The 19741-nt window shown below is 33.7% G+C and overlaps 1 protein-coding gene across 1 annotated transcript; it reads right to left on the bottom strand.

Moving 5' to 3' along the window:
• Positions 1-3004: 3004 nt before the first annotated feature.
• Positions 3005-17759, bottom strand: LOC143636301 (chloride channel protein CLC-c-like). Its single transcript, XM_077103937.1, has 7 exons — positions 17420-17759; positions 16268-16468; positions 16005-16182; positions 15674-15936; positions 13863-14132; positions 11872-13000; positions 3005-3345 (listed from the first exon to the last, which is right to left on the bottom strand). The coding sequence occupies exons 1-7, from the start codon at positions 17602-17604 to the stop codon at positions 3256-3258; spliced, it is 2316 nt and encodes a 771-aa protein (XP_076960052.1). The 5' UTR covers positions 17605-17759; the 3' UTR covers positions 3005-3255.
• Positions 17760-19741: the final 1982 nt, after the last annotated feature.

Genomic DNA, 19741 nt, shown 5'->3' on the forward strand with positions numbered 1-19741 from the left:
GAGGATTAACTTCGCCTAAAGCTAAGTTCGCCGAAGGTTTAACTTCGCCTAAAGTTAAGTTCGCTTAGAAAATAAATTAAAAACCTAATGGAAAATGTGTTAAGACAGTTAATGTAAATAAAATTTTTACTGCTAGGGGCTGCCCCTTGGACCCTGCTAGGGGCTGCCGCCCCTAGACCCCGCTGCCAGGGGCGCTGCCCCCGGACCCCCGTTCGTAGTGGGTAGTAGTTAAGACTGGAAAGATGATATGAGTAGTGATAGTTGTTTGATACGTGTACTTGTTATACAGTCAGCCGTGCACAGCTGAAGAAAGGGATTACGATTAACGGTGAACGTAACCGCGTTCAGGTGAGTTTCTAGCCCCATTCCTTGTTATGTTTTCGGGGCTGTGTGCATACTCGATGTGTTGTTAATACATTTATCCTAAGTGATAAGTGTATGTCATATGTGATATGTGTGATAGATATGAATGATTGTTTGTCGGTACGCGAACGATCTTCGGATATTGCGCGTACTGTCAGGTTAAAAATAAAGGTACGAATATTATATATCGAAGATGTATGAATATTTCAAATGAATACTTGTCGGGGCGTGAACGATCTTCGGATATTGCACGTAACGACAAGGGGTATGGTTGTTAAATGAATGAGGTAAAGAATGCCTAGAGTGTTCTTATGTTATAATGTAAGTATGTGTATATAGGTACATGAATGGCATGTGAGTTCTACGTTCGACATAGTAAGTTAGGATGGCAAATCCCTCTAGCTTCTGTCGGACATAGACTCGGCTGGTAATGGCGTAGTTAAGGGCTGCGAGCCTTATACGTGAAGTAGATGATACATGTAAATGTAGATAAGGACTGCGAACCTTATACGTAATGTAGATAGGCGTCAGCATAGGAAAGGACTGTGAACCTTATACGTGCTGTATTTGTAGCATAGGGGAGGACTGCGAATCTCGTACGTGCTATGAATTAGGTTGCAACATAGGGAAGGACTGCGAACCTTGTACGTGTTGTGGATGTATTTCAGCATAGGAAAGGACTGTGAACCTTATACGTGCTGATTTTGTAGCATAGGGGAGCACTGCGAACCTCGTACGTGCTATGAATTAGGTTGCAACATAGGGAAGGACTGCGAACCTTGTACGTGTTGTGGATGTGCTATGGTATAGGGAAGGACCGCGATCCTTGTACGTACCATAAATGGTGAACATAGGTAAGGACTGCGAACCTTGTACGTGTTCACGACCTTGAGTACAGGTATAGACGGTGAACTATGAACGTACTCTCGGTAGACTGAGGTTAGTGATTGTAGATATGTATGTATGTATGGTAGCAAGTATGTATGTAGAACAGAAGGGTAACTAGTGAAGTATGGATATGTATCTACGGATATGTGTGTATGTGTATGTATTGTATGGCATTCGATTAACTAGAACTCACTCAGCGTAGCTGACTTTTAGTATGCACGCAGGTGAGCTGATTATAGAGTTAGCATGAGGATGACACACGGCATGGATTGAACGGCTGGCATCTGAAGAAAGAAGTAAAAATGTTTTAAATATAAAGTTTTGTGTTATGGTATCAAAGAAAAGATTTAATATTTTGTAACAAATGATTGATGTTTTATATTCCGCGAAAAGTTTTAATAAACTCTGATTTGAAGAACTGTGTTTATGAGTAAATCCGACGCTAAAGTAGGGTTACCGGGTTCGGGGCCTTACAATTTTATTGTTAACTCATTAGTACTTTAAGGTATCTTTCATCAATTAATAAAGTCCAAGGGCTTCTATGTAATTAAACCATTCTTTTCTAAGTCTAGGGACCTTTCTGTCATTCTTCCAAACTTAATTCGTTATCCAGTTCGTTAACGAAGGAGGATCCTTCGTTATTTCTCTATTATAACGAATTTGGCATAGGTAATGGCTGCTCATTCGTTATTATTCATTAACGAATGGGCAAAACGAATGGTTGTTCATTCGTTATTCTTCCTTAACGAATGGGCATAACGAATGACTGCTCATTCGTTATTGTTCCTTAACGAATGGGCATAACGAATGACTACTCATTCGCTATTCTTCCTTAACGAATGGCATAACGAATGCAGCTAATTCATTAGTTTTCCGTCACGAATTAGGGTTAAGTCAGAAAATGTCAGAAACATTCTCTGACACCTCTTATCCTCTAGGCCGTTTTCCGGCGCCGTCGTCACCGGAAAACCGACATCTCGCCGGAAAAGCAAGATTTCACCCGTTTTCTCCGTTTTTCGTCCCGTTCGATCCAGATCCGAGCTATGGTGACCCCTAAGCTCGTCTTTTAATCGGTTTATACCCGATTCCATCCGGATCTCATGATTTTAACGGTTGAGGGTGTCGGCTCGTCGTTTCGCGACTAGATCTAGCGGTTTAGGATCCATATGATATCATACGTTATTACCTCAGATCGATGCTCGGGTTTTCTTGGTTATTTCGGCTAGAGAGAGAAATAGAGAGAGTGAGCTTGAGTGTGTGTTTTGGATGGTGTATGGAATGGATGTGGATGAGGGAATTAATGGATAATTATAGTACTTATACCATGGGTCATGAGCTTACACCCATGGTTTTTTCTTCTTCTTTCCTTATTAACCCAAGTTCATCACCCATATTTATTTAACCCAACACAAGCCCATCTCATAATTACTAATATTATTATCATTTTATTAACCGACAAATGAGATGTTACAATTTTTAATATATTTCAAGATATTATGCACGCGTTAATAACCATTTACAACAATTTAATACCTAAATAATATAATTATGCTCAATATTTACCTTACTTTTTATTAATGAAGTCAACATTTTTTAAAGAATGCAAATTTAAGATTCTAGATTTTTTATTGTTTAACTATATATTTCATTTTTTTTACCTTTAATTTTGTGTATTTATTTCAAATAATGTACTTTATTATTTGTTATTCATTTGGCAAATCCCGTTAACAATAAACAATAAACGAAAAGGGAGAAAAAATTATAAAATACAGTTATATTATTAAAAAGTTATTGTAACACCATATTAACACACAATTTAACATTTGTTCTTACAAGGAAAAACAACACTCGCCTTCACTCTCTATAAACCCTACAAACAACATTTGTAGCTATCTCCTTTGGCTCCCACAAAATCAATTTCACAAAAGAATAATAATATCCAACAATCGACTCGCATTCGACGATTGTTGAAACCGACTCATAACACACAACACCGCCTTTGAACTACTTGTGAGGGTCAATATGCGGGTAGAGCCCCAATATGTGCTCTGGCATGAAATCATGTCGTGTCAAGATACCGACTATCGGGGGTCTCTGCAAAGAATATAAATGTAAATAAGTAATAAGGGTTGGCAATTTCAACTCCTTGACTTGGTCAATGAATCAACATGTCAAATCCACATTATGTTTTAGTACATTTTAACACACAAAGTAAAATATACCTTTCTCAAAAAGGAAGTGGGTAAAATATAAGCTAAGTTTAGAAAAAAAAAGAATTATTAAATAATATTATTTGATAAAAACTAGTATAAAATGTACGCGAAACGATATAATTATATTTAAGTTTAGGCAAAAAGTGCCGGGCCTATCCTGCACGTAACAAGGGTAATGCACTTTGTCAACGGGCCAGACTCGTGTTACGTTTTAGCTCTAACTTCGTAACACACAAGTAAAAATAAATTATCATTAAAAGGAAAAACGTAAAAAATAACCTTAGTTTACGCACACTTTCTAAATCATTTTATTAGAGAAAAACTAGTATAAAAAGTACAAGAAATCTATAAAATTATTTAAAACTTAGGCAAAAGTGTTGGGCCAATCCGACCCATACGAAAGGTGCACTTGGGTAACGAGCCAATGGTTCAAACTCACGTTATGCTTTAACGCTAAAATTTGGACACAAAATTAAAAAAAGGAAAATTGACCTACTTTGGAAATAGATTTCACTTTTGTCCTCCAAATTTTAGAATTCCAAAAATGTCCCCATCTAACTCATATGTGACGATGTGTTAGGAAGTCTGACGCATCTTTGATGATGTGTTTATAAAACACGTCAACAAGTCGTCAAAGATGCGTCAGACTTCCTAACACATCGTCAAAGATGAGTTAGGTATTCAAACACATGGTCAACGACGTGTTAGCCTCTTGTATTTTTTTTAATATTATTAATATAACTGATTCTAATTATATTTGTATTTTTAACTTTTAATATATAAAATTTTATATTGTTTCGAAAATACCGATAAAACATGCTTATTTTTATATATATATTGGCATAAATTTTATTTAAAACCGTGTCGGGTCAAATTTTTATAAACATTTCGATATTAATTTGACACGTCTCGGGTTTAAGTAAGTTTATGTCGGTTCGTAGATAAAAATAATCATGTCCTATTAGTATATTCGAAATAATATAAAACTTTATATATTAAAAGTTATAAGAAAAACAAACATAAGTCGGAATGGGTCAACTAAAAAGAGGGTTGTTTTGGTTCGAGCCGGAACGAGTTAGGGTCAATAGGTTCAGGTCAGAATTGGTCCAGTCGGAATGGGTCCAAGTCATAACGGGTTTCGGGTTGGGTTTTTTTTTCTTTTTTTTTTATGAACGAGGACAACGGCGAAAACATTTTAATTTTTTTACTTTTTTCGTTTTTTATTTATATTTTGAGTTATGATTTCTTTTTATGTTTCTTTTTTGAATTTTTTTTTGTTGGTTTTTGTTAAGATAAAAAACCCCTCAAAAAAAATTCTAAAAAAACAATAAAAAAATCATAACTCAAAACATAAATAAAAAATGAAAAAAAGTAAAAAAACTAAAATGTTTCGCCGTTGTCCTCGTTCATAAAAAACCCAACAAATTAACCGAAACAGAAAACGAAACAAAAACCAAACTCGACCCTTCAAGTGCGAAAACTCGAAAGAAACCAAAATCCGACCCGGCCAGTGCGAAAACTCGTGTCGGAACGAAACCTGATCCGAGCCAAAACCTAAACCGATCTTGTTTCAATCCAAAACCTGTTTCAACTTGAACCTGCCATGTTTCCTTAAAACACTAACCCACATCGACCCATATATTTAAATTTGTCGACCCATTTTGACCCGAAAATAAGAATGTGAAATTTCAAGTGACCTATTTTACCCATATAATTAAACCCATGACCCAAACCAACCCATATAAATTTCAAAGCAACCCAAATTGACTCATTTGAAATGGTTTGGATCAAGATTGCCATCTCTAGACTTCAAACCAACCCAAAAACCAAGTAAACCATTGGAGTGCATGGTTTAAACTTTAAACCAAAAAGTGACAAAAACCAATGTTTCAAATTTGATTTTTCAAACCACCAAAAACCACCCATTGTGGGCCCCAAACATCACATCTTTGAAACACCCCCCCCCCCTATACACACACACATATATATATATACACACACACACCCATATTTATATTTATAAAATATATTAAAATATTATACATATATACATGTTTTTTATATTTATTTCAAAAATGATGTATTTTTTTGTTTGTGTATTTTTTACGTAACGGCTATGTAAGACTAAATATATAATTATATATATTTATATATGGCCATTATAATCATTTATATTATAATAGATCAAAATATTAACTATACCTTATTATATATTAGTTTGGTAATTGTTGATGGGCCATATTACCTATAATTAACTAATAAAGGGTTTCTACTTGGGTGTATATATAGAGAGATAAATATTAACATCATAACCTAATTACACAAACATAACAATTTGTGTGCCTCCTCTCTCCTAAACCGGAATCCTCTCAAGAACCCTAACTCCATCCTTAACTATACATCCTAAAGGCGAACTCGATCAACCTGACAACTATGTCGCCTACATCCTTCTCCGATGCAGTTAGTACTCTCCAAGCTGTAACAGGTTTATAGGTTTAATATTTATCATGTTTTATATTACTTACATGAAGAATTGATCAACATGTGGCATTAGAGCGATGTTGATTAATCAGTTCTTCATGTTTTTCCCTAAATCTGGAATTAAAATCGAAGAACATAAATTTTGATTAAAACCCTAATTTTTTCGGTTTTCATATTTTGTTAAGAAAACTGGTTATAATTGCTAAAATTCATATTTAAAACTCTAATATATTCGAAATATGTTAAAAATATATTTAAGATTTCGATTCCAGAGAAAATTGACTAAAGATTCTTCGAAGATGTTCTTCGTGTTCATCATAAAAACCGAAGAATCGCCCTTATTTTGGATGAATCGTAGGTTTAAAATATGTTGTTTCCAATTTTGATTGATTTTTATCTATTAAAAATTTTGAAACATGATATAGTTTTATTAATAAAAGATTTCAAGATATAAGATAATTAAATCAAATCTTTTAAATTTGGAAACAAGATAATCCATTAAAATTCGAATTATATCTTTATCATAAATTAGTTTATGGGATTTAAAAATAATTGATGGGACAAAATAATTTAAGAGTTAAAAATAGCTTATGGGTTAAAGATCTAAAATTAAATTTCGGTTTTTCTAAAATGGTTTTGGTTTACCAAAATCCCGATGACCTTATAAAACCCGAAACTCTCATAATCCGAAAACCCACTAAAAGTCGGGCTCACTAAAATTCCCGAGAACTCATAATTCCCAAGAACTCAAAAGTCTCGATAACTAATTTCGCGAGAACTCTAATATTCCCATAAACTAAACCTAATTAACTGTTTTGTAAATAATTAAATCTTATAAAACTTTACAAAATGTAAAAAGCTTAATTTGAGTGAATTTTGATGTATCACTTCTGCCCAAAGGTGATGTGTTACATTTACCATCATTCAAGTTTAATTGAAAGCTTTTGTTAGTGTTTGCATAACATGATACAAATGTCTCACTTGTGCCCAAAGGTGATGTGTTACATTTTTATCAAGCAAAACTAGCCCATGCATAATTAAAATAATTGTCTCACTTCTGCCCAAAGGTGATGTGTTACAATTATTTTGCACACATACTTACATAAAATTTAATTCTGTTTAAAGGTGATTTATTTTTTGTTTAAGTAGAACTTTTAATTATAGTCTATTAGTTTGATGTTAATAATAGACATATCACATCTTCAATAAAATATAATGATCCTTACATTAATGATCCTTCATTAATCTAATGATCATAAATTTTAATATATATTATCTTAATATCCAATAACATTACAACTATAATTTTCTTCTATAAATAGCTATCTCATCCAAATCATCCACTCTAATCTCAAAACACAATTAAATTTTGTCTCAAAAAGAGTTTTAATAACATTTAGCTCTTCTCAATTTTAATTATCCATTAAGACATGATGTGACTATCCTACTGCTCTTTCTAATAACAATTATTCCATTGAAAACTAGAGCCTAACAAATGGAATGAGTCAATCATAATGTCTATTACGATAATGATAATCAAGAACTTATATAAATAAATGCTATCACTAGAGTTATTATAGATTTAGTTTTTCCTAACACTAATCAAAATAACTCCCAAGATTCATGCACTCTTTAAGAATTCTAACTATAAGGTTAGATGATATTATTGAATAAATCATAATGTACAATCATGACTCATAAAATTAAGGGCTCACACATGATATTAAGTACAATATTCTAGTACATTGCATACTCAAATTTTCAATAGTACAATTTGGTACCTTAATAATCAACTATAATACTCAGAAGTACCAAAGGAAAATGAGTGTGTTGATCTGCAACATATGTACAAGAAAAGAAGCATCCGGTACTGGAAAATAAGATGTTATTCAACTCACTACCACTAAAACCTAAAAGAGGATTATTCTAAGGTTCATGAACAAAATACAAGTATTACTTCCAGCTTTAAGTTCTCTAAGGAGAAGTCTCATTGCAAAAATATGTCATTAGATTAGGCATATGCATTACAAGATTATCCATAATTCAAAAGAACTGGCTAAAATTGATAGTTATATAATAATGATATTTAAGTCTGCTAACCTAATATTCTCATTAACACATGATTGGTTGAGTCTAGTTCTATATGTTTACCAAAAAATCAACAAATAACTAACATGAGGGTTAGTGACAAATTGACATGTTAAGGTTACTAGAACCATGATAAACTGTCTTCAAATTACGCTTTATGATACCTTAAATATTCTGGAGATTAATCAGAATTTAGTATCAATACTTAAGCTACATTATGTCAGTTTTAAGGTTTGCATAGCCAACATAAAGTCACTATTACCTTTAACTATCATATGATTTGTTATCAATATTTGGATTGAAACATTTATAAAATACAACTAGATGATACTATATATTTTCACAACTTTAGTTATCATACAAATAAAAATGTAACAAAAGATAAATGAGACATATAAAATTCATCCATTAAAACCAAATTTTATAAGAAATCATGACATGGTTGATGAGGGTGATTTTTCATATAATCTCATTCTTAGTGATTTTAAATCATGTGTTAAATGCCCTGAACATTACTTGGCTTAAGGAATAAGTATGAGTCCACCATAAGTTATATTTCACTGACATTCGTGAAACTTATTCAAACGGAATATTCAGACATAATTCTTTTATCATTTAAAATGCTATTTACTTTGATCTAATCAGTATTCTATGGTCCGCGGTCTTAAAGAGTTCCGTTCATATATACTTAATACGATTTCAATAAAATATGTCCTTTAAGTTTATTATGACATCTGGACGTTAATGGAATCAAATCAAGTCTAACATATATATGATGGATTCTCACGTCATGTACATCATTGAAAGTTCTCTTGTATTTTCCTAGAGATATTAAAGATCAATGGGAGCCTTAAGTGTCTCAATCATAACTTACAAGATTTGCAAGAGGTGGAGGAGTGAAAACTTGATATTGTCTTAATTACACCTCTTGTACAAGACACCGCTCCATCACAATACTATTTCATCAAAACTTATCTCTGTCGAATTTACTACTACTCTTACAAAAGTTTCGGTGTTTATTAAACGTGGGCATACTCCGATTTCTTACTGAAATAATCCTCACAAGAGAAACTACGACGACTTACATCATTAACTCGTTTTCTGTTAGAATTTATTGGTCTTTAAATATTGACCATAAGCATGCTAATTTCCTAAAGGTTTTTAAAGTCAGCGGGAGCGGTGAAAGTCCTTATAATGACTTGTTAAAAGTACAAGAGGCAGGGGGAAGAGAGTCATTAAATTTTACTCCAAATTTAACACCAATTACACCTCTTGTACACCATACTGCACCAACTCTTACACACTTAGAATCCTGAAAAATGATAGCAACCTAATTAAGAGCTAATCCATAAAACTGAGACTTTTAAAATTACCCAATAATCAACTTAGGAGGCCATCTAGGTTTTCAAACCTACTAAATTTGATGCTTATGTAACCTCCCTAACTAAAGTTGAATTGGATGTTGGAAAGTTTAATGATCATAACCCTTATAATTAAACCATTATCATCAATCATAATTGACTCCATAAGTCGCTAACGTTTTGAGATTTGGTTGAATCACCTAAAGGTGTTCATAACTAAACGAAATCCTAACACAAACGTTAAGACACTAAGAAGCATAATTGATTATTAAAGGTTAGATTCAAAAGGGAATAAATCATCAAAGAATCTTATAACCTATATTATAAAACATTTATTTGAGGATCATCACTGTTCAAGTAGCTTATAATAGTTAAAGAGCTACGTTAGAAGAACATTAAAACAACTTTCCCTAATAACTGACTTACATATCTACATGCTCATAAAACAACCTAAATGTTATAAACTAAAGGTTAATGAACATTTAGTCTATAAGTCAATAAAATCCATGTATGGGTTAATGCAAACATCAAAATTTGATGAAATATTTATACAATTATTTTCATAAAAAACCAAGTGGATTAATGTACATACCTCAAGATGAGTGGGAGAAACTAAAAACAAACTTGTCCTTATATAGATGATTCTGACAAGTATATGTTGCATGAGTCAAAGTATTTTCACACATACTTTGATATTATAGATCTCAGAGATATTCCTACACATGTAACAAACACTATTGCTCTACTTTAGAGGATAATAGGAACACATAGATTATTTCCTTATGCTTCATTAAGTAGAAGCTTATATAAGTTCAAGTCTATACTCGTTTAGATATTACTCAAAATCGCAACACACTAGATATGTCTAGATTAATGTGAAGCATCTAAAAGAGTACTAAGATATCTTTAAAAGAAACGAAAGACTTAATTTAAAAGAAGAAGTGAGAATTCAAACCGGTAGATTACTCTAAACTTTGTCATATTCAGTGATAAGAAAATGTAATTTTCGGGATATATTATTATGTCAGTAGATAAATCTATCTCATGGAGGAGTCATAATGAACTGATAACAACAACCTAAGTCATAACGACATAATATGTTGATTAATTACAACATTGTTGTCAATAAATGTTGTTGAATATTTATTAGTGGACTCATAAGTTATATTAAACTCCAGATAAATTATATATTGAAGACTAATTGTGATAAAGTCAGCTACCATGTTTTCTCAAACAGTAACAGTTTGAGAGGTGTTGCATTAAATTTTGATATGAAATTAATTATTCGTTTATAAACGAATTGAGGAATCTAAAATTTCATATCGAATACATTCATGATATGCTTAAGGATCCTATAACTAAAGGTCTATTACCCATAAGTATTATGAAAGCGCTTATAATCATGAGGGGTTTATTAATGACCGCGTACAACTGCATATCGTAGTATGAATGATTAAATATTAAATTTCCTCATCAGTTTTGATTTTGTATGTCTCTTAATATGTTCTGCATGCATAATGACATAGACAAATTATTATACAAATCAAACGTTTGCAGGGCTTACCTGAAAATTTTGATCATAACTACTTAGGTTTTAAATAAGGACTGTAGTATGATTAATGGGGGTCTTGAGTTGATGTTCAATGTAATGACTGTATTTCTCTGCCCTAGTTTAAGTTTAAAGCTAAAATGAGTGTTAACTCCTGATCAGGCTTATCTAAAACTCATAATAAATGATTACTCGGCCAAGTGGGAGAATGTAAGACTAAATATATAATTATATATATTTATATATGGCCATTATAATCATTTATATTATAATAGATCAAAATATTAACTATACCTTATTATATATTAGTTTGGTAATTGTTGATGGGCCATATTACCTATAATTAACTAATAAAGGGTTTCCCCTTGGGTGTATATATAGAGAGATAAATATTAACATCATAACCTAATTACACAAACATAACAATTTGTGTGCCTCATCTCTCCTAAACCGGGTTCCTCTCAAGAACCCTAACACCATCCTTAACTATACATCCTAAAAGGGAACTCGATCAACCTGACAACTATGTCGCATACATCCTTCTCCGATGCGGTTAGTAGTCTCCATGCTGTAACATGTTCATAGGTTTAATATTTATCATGTTTTATGTTACTTACATGAAGAATTGATCAACAGGCTATGTTAACGGTTAAATTTTTTACCGGCTAGTTTTTTTAACAATGTTATTATCCATTTGTTATATTTTAGTTTATCTATTTTTAATAAAAAAATATTGCTATTTATTTAAATAAATATTAAATATTTTATAGTATTATGAAATTCTTATTTAAAATAAATACAAAAGTAACTGATGATATGAAAATGTAAGCCCAATCAAGAAAGTACACCAATCTTCCATATCCAGCCCGCCCAATATGTCAACTCTAGTCAACAGACCAATAATATAAATTAAAGAAAGAAAGATTACCCCAGGAGTCTTTGGCACGACACACAAATGCCTAAGACCAAGTTCTCTAAACGCAACTGCAGCTTTAGCCAAAGACATAGTTTCCACCACCGTATACGGTGACGTATTCGTAATCGGATGAAGATCAACATACATTTCCATCTCCTCGGGCCCGATATCCAAATCTTCCAACTTCAACCCTTTCCCTGACCCCGCTTTCGCAAAATCAAACGCGTGGTACCTTTTCAACGTCTCGGTCCCACTCAACCGCCTGTGTCGCGTAAACACCTTCCCTTTAAGCAAAACAAGCAAATGCGACCGTAACACAATCCCACACAACTCCGGTGCGTCGGTTATTGGCGGCTCTTCAATAACCGGAAACCCGTTATGCGACGTCATCCTTAGCGAATGTAGTATGTTCCCAACCTTTTCAACACCCGAGAACGTTATCAACGGCCCGGAAACGACATCGCCCGCGACCAAATGTCGCATGTACGGTTCGGCATGCGCTTCAAGAAACGGTAACCCTTTCATTGTTACAATTTGGTCATACACGCCTTTGTTGAAACAATCGGCTACGGTTTTCGAAATAAGAAGAACGAGCATCATTAACGGAAGCATTAGAAGATTATTCGTGAGCTCGAGAAGAATAACGCATAATGAAACTGTCATTCGCATTGTGCCGCCAAGGAACGACGCGGCACCAAGTAACGCGAAAAGGCCCGCGTCAAGGTTAGCAATGGGATCGAGGAGCCGCCCCATGAGGCGACCGTATGATGCGCCAGCTAATATTACGGGGATGAATAAACCGGACGGGATGGCGATTCCATACGTTATTATGCCGAGGAAATACATGGCGAAAAAGAAGAAAACAAGGCTCGGGATGCGGAACTCGTGGGCGTTAAGCGAGCTAAATAGGCTTCGAATGGCGTCGTCGTTGGTGGTGAGTAGAAGCGAGGCGAGTTCGTTGTAGTGGCCCGCGGGACACTGGAAGCTATTGTAGCTTCCGGACCGGCCTTTTGTTGGGCATTCTTCTTTTGAGTTGACGGGGCACGGGATGCAGTTTGCTAGCCATGGGATACCGAACGCGCAACAAGAAGTTAGGATTGAAATGGTGATGACTAGAAGGACCCTGAAACCAGGACCTCTCCTGCAATTATTTTCAAGAATTAGTAAAAGTAAAATAACTGACTCGTAAAGGAAATAAACAACATGACCGAACCCAACCCAAGACAGTTTGGTTCAATATTTTTTCAGAGATCAAACTTCTGGTTGGGTTTGGTATGGTTTGGTTTTACATGTACCAAAAACCGTAATACCGAACAGACTTTTATAACTGAACAGAACCTGTAAAAACCGAAGAACCAGACTTTTGTTATTGAATTTATGGATTGCCGTTTTTATTTATGTATGTTAAGTAATTTATAAAAAAAATAAATGGCGTAGCCCAAAAAGTTTAGATCTAAATGTGTTATTAATTAACTACTTTTTAATTAACAAAAAATGTATACCAAAAGTCTCATGCCCAAATTCAATGTTTTTGCCCGCTTTTCAGGCCCATAAAAGTTTAAAGCTCAAATGGAAAAACAGTACCAAACCCATTGCAACAACTGAAAAATACTAAAACCAGACGGTTTCCAAAAACTCAAGAACCAACTTTTCGGTTTTTGGTTCGGATTCAGCACAAAACGACTCATGCACGGATAAATATATAGGTAGGGTTCGTCAAATCAACCCGGCAACCGAAACAATTCCACCCCTAGTAATACACCAATTACGTAAGACAATTAATATATAAATTGACCAAAAAGGACATTCTTGGGAAAGATTAAAGTTTGATCATCGTGTGTCTGGAGTAAAAGAGTCGGTAAAATTAGATTAAAAGAAGGGTAATTACGTAATTATACTGAACCTTTGAATAAGAAGATCATATTGAAGATCATATTGATGTATGCATGCTGTATCAAGGTTCACATAAAGATAAAAGGACTATGAAACTGAAAAGTGCTTACTCATTGATAATGCTGTAAGTCCTCAAAACCTTATCAACAAGATAATTGTAAATGCTTCCAAATATTCCACCAATAACTCCAAGTAACATAATGGCAAGGAGATCTATAGTGTTGTAAGAAGGTACTGAATTATTGATATCAAACATGATCAAACCTCCTTCACCAAACAATCCGCACTGTCCATTTTTACAGTATTCAGTCAGACCCTTCAAAACCACAGCCACTACAGCAGTTGTGAAAAACGTTCTCCAAAGAAGAGCGCTCCGCCACCTGTAAACACCATATGTGAACAAGGTTTAGATAATGCAGATGCGAAACCATAACTGAGCTTTCGGTTAACCAGATAATGATAACCAGTCGGTTCTTGTTAATCGCTTTTACATGTTGGTTCGGTTCGGTTAACTGTTAACTAGATTTGATCTTGAAATATTTGGGCCTGACTAAAATGACCTACAATAATGTAATCGGGCCTAGATTTGGTGTTGTAGTTTGTTTTAATTTGTTAAATTCATGTAAGTAATAAATATATTAGTATATATACGCTGATTATATCGGTAACCTTCAGTGAATAATAAATGTATTAGTATATGTATAGTGAAATCAAAGGATATTGATGCAATCGGTTCGGTTTGGTTATTGAAGCCAGTTACTGCAAGCTTGACCATAACCGAAACTGAACCATCGGTTAATCCAATCCCTCAAAATTGAACCGTTGATTAATTCGGTTATTGGTTATGAGTGGGTCAGTAATCGGTTAATCGGTTGCTGGTTGCTCACCCTTAGCAAAAACTAAAAACCAGAATGGCCGTATCTTTTTTTAATTATTATTAAATCGGCAAATTTTATAGAAAAGTAGCTAACTTCGGTTAATTTCTCAATTGGTTAACAACGTTTATAGGTAATCTTCTAAGTTAATTGGATTCCAAGTGCCACATCAACTAAGGGTGTTCATGGTCCAGTTTTGATGGTTTTTGGGTCAAACTGCGAACCAAACCATTAGTAATGGTTTTTTATCATTGCAAAATGAAACGAACCCATTGAAAACTGAGACCGAACTGCTACTAACGGGTTGGTTTCACGACTAGAAACTTTAATGCCTTTATAATTAAAAAATATAAATTTAAAAGTATAGAAATAGACCTACAGAAATGAGTTTGGTAAACAAATATGATAGATAATGATATTTTGGTTAATTGTTTGGTTTAGTAGACAATAATTATTCTAAATCTAACAGGAACCTAATTATCAATTCGGTTAACAAGATTATTTAGGAAAAGCAGAACTAAAAGGGGAACACAATCATATATAAGTAAAATAATAAATATAATCAAATGACCGACCGAATATTAAAATAGATGACCCTACGTATAAAAAATATGACAAAAAACTATTTCCGGTTTGGACGGTTCACGATATTAAACTGAACTGTGAGCACCCCTAACGTAAAAATCACATCTGTGTCATATTAAAATAGGTCAAAGTTGGTCAAGTTTACTGCCACACCGACAAGTCAAACATCGTCAAAATCAAGATAAACTCGCATACATTTTTTTGAAACTTTGAGCGCTCTTATCGAATAATTTTAAAAATCCAAATATGGTTTTCTGGGCAACAAAATTAAATACCTTTTTATGCAATTAACTTTATTAAATGTGCAACTGGCAAGTGATTACTGGTCATATGTCTTTCTTACAGGTTAATTAGCATTCTTCCTATGAATGCCAATGCTTGTACACTTAATTATTTTAAATTGTTTATAAACATAATATCTACTATAACTCAATGATTAAAAGTGAGAGAAAGCGAAAGACCATGAGGCTGCTTCTTCAAGAGCAAAGAGGACCCCACCAACGGGTGCACGAAACGCAGCAGCAACACCAGCAGCAGCACCACACGTGATCAAATCCCTTCGGTCCCTATCATTTTTAAAATATCTAAGCCAAGTCCACGTTAAATGGTACTTTCTAGACCCACCCTGTCCCAGCAAGTTAGCTATGCACGCCCCCGTGTGGACCATCGGTCCTTCCTTTCCCACCACAAATCCAGCAGCCACCACAAATATTGATCCAAATATCTGACCAAATAACATCATCAACCAACAGTCCAGCAAAGCGCACACATGATAATGCATAGGGTACACACCTTTACAAAGAGGGTACTTGGAGCCAATATAGAATGTGCATCTACACCATTAAGATAAGCTTTAACCTCGGGTATACCTGAACCAGCTGCTGCGGGTGCAATATAAGCACAAAGAACCGCAGCACACGTTGCAAGGACCACATTACAACCAGCTAAAGCACCAAACGCCAAATAATAACTGCATATACAGAAACAATAATTATTAAGAAAAATGGATATGCAGTTAAACACGAAAGCAAAAGGGTAGAAAGTTTTAGGCTTACTTTTGCTTAAGCATGAGATTTCCGGTGAGAAGAAGCTTAAAACCGGCAATGTTTTCAACTGCAATGTTATTGAAAAAGCCCACAAGCCCTGTAGCTAATCCTATAAGAAGTACAAGTGTCCACTTTAAGACAACATATTGAAATATTTGCACCTTCTTCCTTGACCTCCAATCCTGTTTAAAAAGATCATTTTCTACTATCCTGCATAAATATACAATGAAATCAAATGTTAAAAGAAACAATACTAACATGGACTTCAAGACTAATGTTAGGATCGGGTAGCAAACACGCACACACACAAACAGCAGAAAAGTAAAGAACATGAGGATTTACGTGGTTCGGTCTAAGCTGGCCTACATCCACGGGCTACAACCAGGATATAGCATTATTGCTCTATACTCTTGTGATGAGAGATTACAAGTAAAAGGTGTCATATTTATAATATAAGATTAAATTTACTGCTAAATCGTCAAAAAAAACTAATTATGGGCCAAAAAAAACCGTGTGTTCAATTTCCTACCACTTTAATCGTCTTCTAATACATACCCAATTGGCATCCGTAAACCCAACTAGAGGTGGGCAAAAAAACCGGTTAACGAACCGACCCGAAAATCGAACTAGTCTGAAACCGATTATGTAGAAACCGGTTTGGAAAAACCGTAGGTTCGGAACCGGTTTGCAGTTTTCTCCACAAACCGAACCGGTTAAGGGTTGTTTTAAACCGGTTTGTGCACATGTAAACCCAACAACTAATAGTCTAATACAAAACACGTATTCATCATTTCATGTTGCCATGTGGTTTAGGTCTCATATCACACATGTTATTATCAACAGAGCAATCCAGATCTAGACTTCCATCAACATAATATGGCATGAAGAGCTAGAGATGAAAAGTATTGAATGATTTTGTGTATATGAATTAAAAAATCTGTTGATCATCCTTGAAAAAAATTAGGAAAATTCAAAGGAAACATGGTAATGATTAAAAGTGCAAAAAAGAATCAAGAATAGTCCCAAAAGTAACAACTTTCTACCCATTTTTAACATATTCAATCCTACTCATGTAATAAACATATTATCATCATCTACCAAGCAAACATTAACTATAAATAGAATCAATAATAATAAATACAAAAAGAAAGAATTAATTACTCATAATCAAGTGACTCAATTGGGCAAACTTTAGCACCAACAATAGCAATCTGTGACGTGGTATTGACTCTGCTCTTCAAAAGTAGTGGCTCACGTATCTCAACTGCAGATTCATTTCTCTCCATCTTCTCACACACTTCGCTTTCGATATCCACATTACTACTATTATTATTATTATTATCCATCAACTCAACTCTGTATCTCAAACACAAATTCAGTTTCAAATTAAATATACAAAAGGAGAAGAAGAATCTTGGATTTATTTATTATTATTAAGAAAATGAATAATAATTGTGGAGAGAGAAGCAAGGAACAGTTTTAGTTGAATGAATCTTATTATGAGATGCGTGAGTGATGAGTCTTGTGTTTATCCACGTTTGTAATTGTAACTGGTCGTGTTAACAACTTTCTTTCAACAGCTAATCTTAAAACAATTATAGAATATTCAGGATAATATCTCTCCTAAAAAACAATTATAGAATGATTTTTACGTATTTAGGATATCTTACTCTTTTATTTATTTAATAACGTAAAATATTAAATATTAGTTCGGTGTTAAGCCTACATTCAAATATTAAATATTAGCCTATATTCATGACAACATAATTACCGATGCCCGATAACTTTGACACCGTTAGGTACCTATTGGAGTCCCAAATAAACTTAAGAATAACAAGGAGAAGCGTGAAGCGATTCAAACAATTTCATTAGTTACGTGTTGAATGATTTGGAGGATCTGAAATGATATGATTTTTAATAACAAACCATTCTCGATGGTAAATTTGGTGAATGACATCAAGATGACTTCCTTTCTTTGGTTCAAGCTTAGGAGAAAACATGTGGGTTTGAAATGAGAGAAATGGTGCAAGTTTAATTTTGTTAATTTCCCTATTTAAGCAGTTTGTAAAAGCCTTATAGCTTGATATATGTTCATTTTCTTTATTTGTACGTTCGGGCTTATTACAGCTTGTAAGTTGTCTCTTTTTCTTGTTTTAAATATTGGGTGTTTAAAAGAAAATCATCCTAGTTATCAATGGGTCACTGGTCAAAGCTATATTGACAATTGAGTTATAAAATAGTCAGTTTTCCCTCATAATCTTCTAATCTCGCATCTCATTTATTCTAGCTATCTATGAGTTATGAGTCAAAACTATTTTAAAAATTAGGTTATAAAATAGGAGAAAGATTCAAATAAGAAGTCTGATCTTCCTAAGAAGGTTAAGAAGGAGGTTATTTTAGTCTATTACCTTAATATTGAAAACCCACTTAATTTAATTTCAAAAATTCACTTAACTAATCTTAAAAACCACTTAAATTTTCACTCAACTCCTACAACCACTGCCACCCACCGCCACCCACCTTGCCGGAAAAGTCTTCGGAAATTTCACCGGAAAATTTGTCGGAAAGTCACTGGTAAACACTCCCCGAAAAATTTCACCAGAAAAATCGTCGAAAAATTTACCGAAAATTCGCCGCAAAACAATTACCGGAAATGATCAACCGAAAATGGTCACCGAAAAAAAACACAATGGAAAATACTGTGAAAAAACACAATAAAAAAACACTATGAAAATAAAAACACAATTAAATAACACAATGCAAAAAACACTATGAAAAAATAAAACACAATTATATAACACAATTTTGTAAAACACAATTTGGTAAAACACAATTTGTAAAAAACCCACAAATTTTTTTATTTTTATATAGCAATAAGGTACTCATATAAAAAATAAAAATACTCTTTATTAAGGTGAAATTGTTTTTAAAAAAATGTCGCATAAAAATAGGGATGACAATGAAAACCGAACCCGATGGGAAAACCAAAACCCGATATAAATGGGACGGGTAATACCCGACCCATTAGGATTTGGGACGGGTTTGGGATTAGTTTAGAAATTTTTCGTGGGTTTGGGATTTCTGATATACCCGATTACCCGACCCGATTACCCGATAACATAAACCCATTTACCCGATTATATACCCGATGTACCCGGTATAACTTATTATATTATATACATACTATATTCCAAATATATTATTTGTCGAAACTTGTTTATGTAAATTATTTGAGACATTTTATCTTTTTGGTAACCATCTTTGTAATCGATCACTTATATTTTGTCAAAACCCGGTAGAAACCTAGAGTGTTTTGAGCCGGGTATACACGACGGGTGTTTTATCAAAACCCGATAAGAAACCCGAAACCCGATGGGAAAACCCGAAACCCGACGGGTAATTACCCGATTAAAACCCGATGGGTTTGGGACAGACTTTTATAACCGGGTATGGGTTTGGGAATTCCTAAACCCGACCCATTAC

This window comes from Bidens hawaiensis, unplaced genomic scaffold (assembly GCF_021521415.1).
Source record: "Bidens hawaiensis isolate Kalapana, Puna unplaced genomic scaffold, B.hawaiensis_p1.1 tig00000566_1, whole genome shotgun sequence".
Lineage (NCBI taxonomy): Eukaryota > Viridiplantae > Streptophyta > Magnoliopsida > Asterales > Asteraceae > Bidens > Bidens hawaiensis.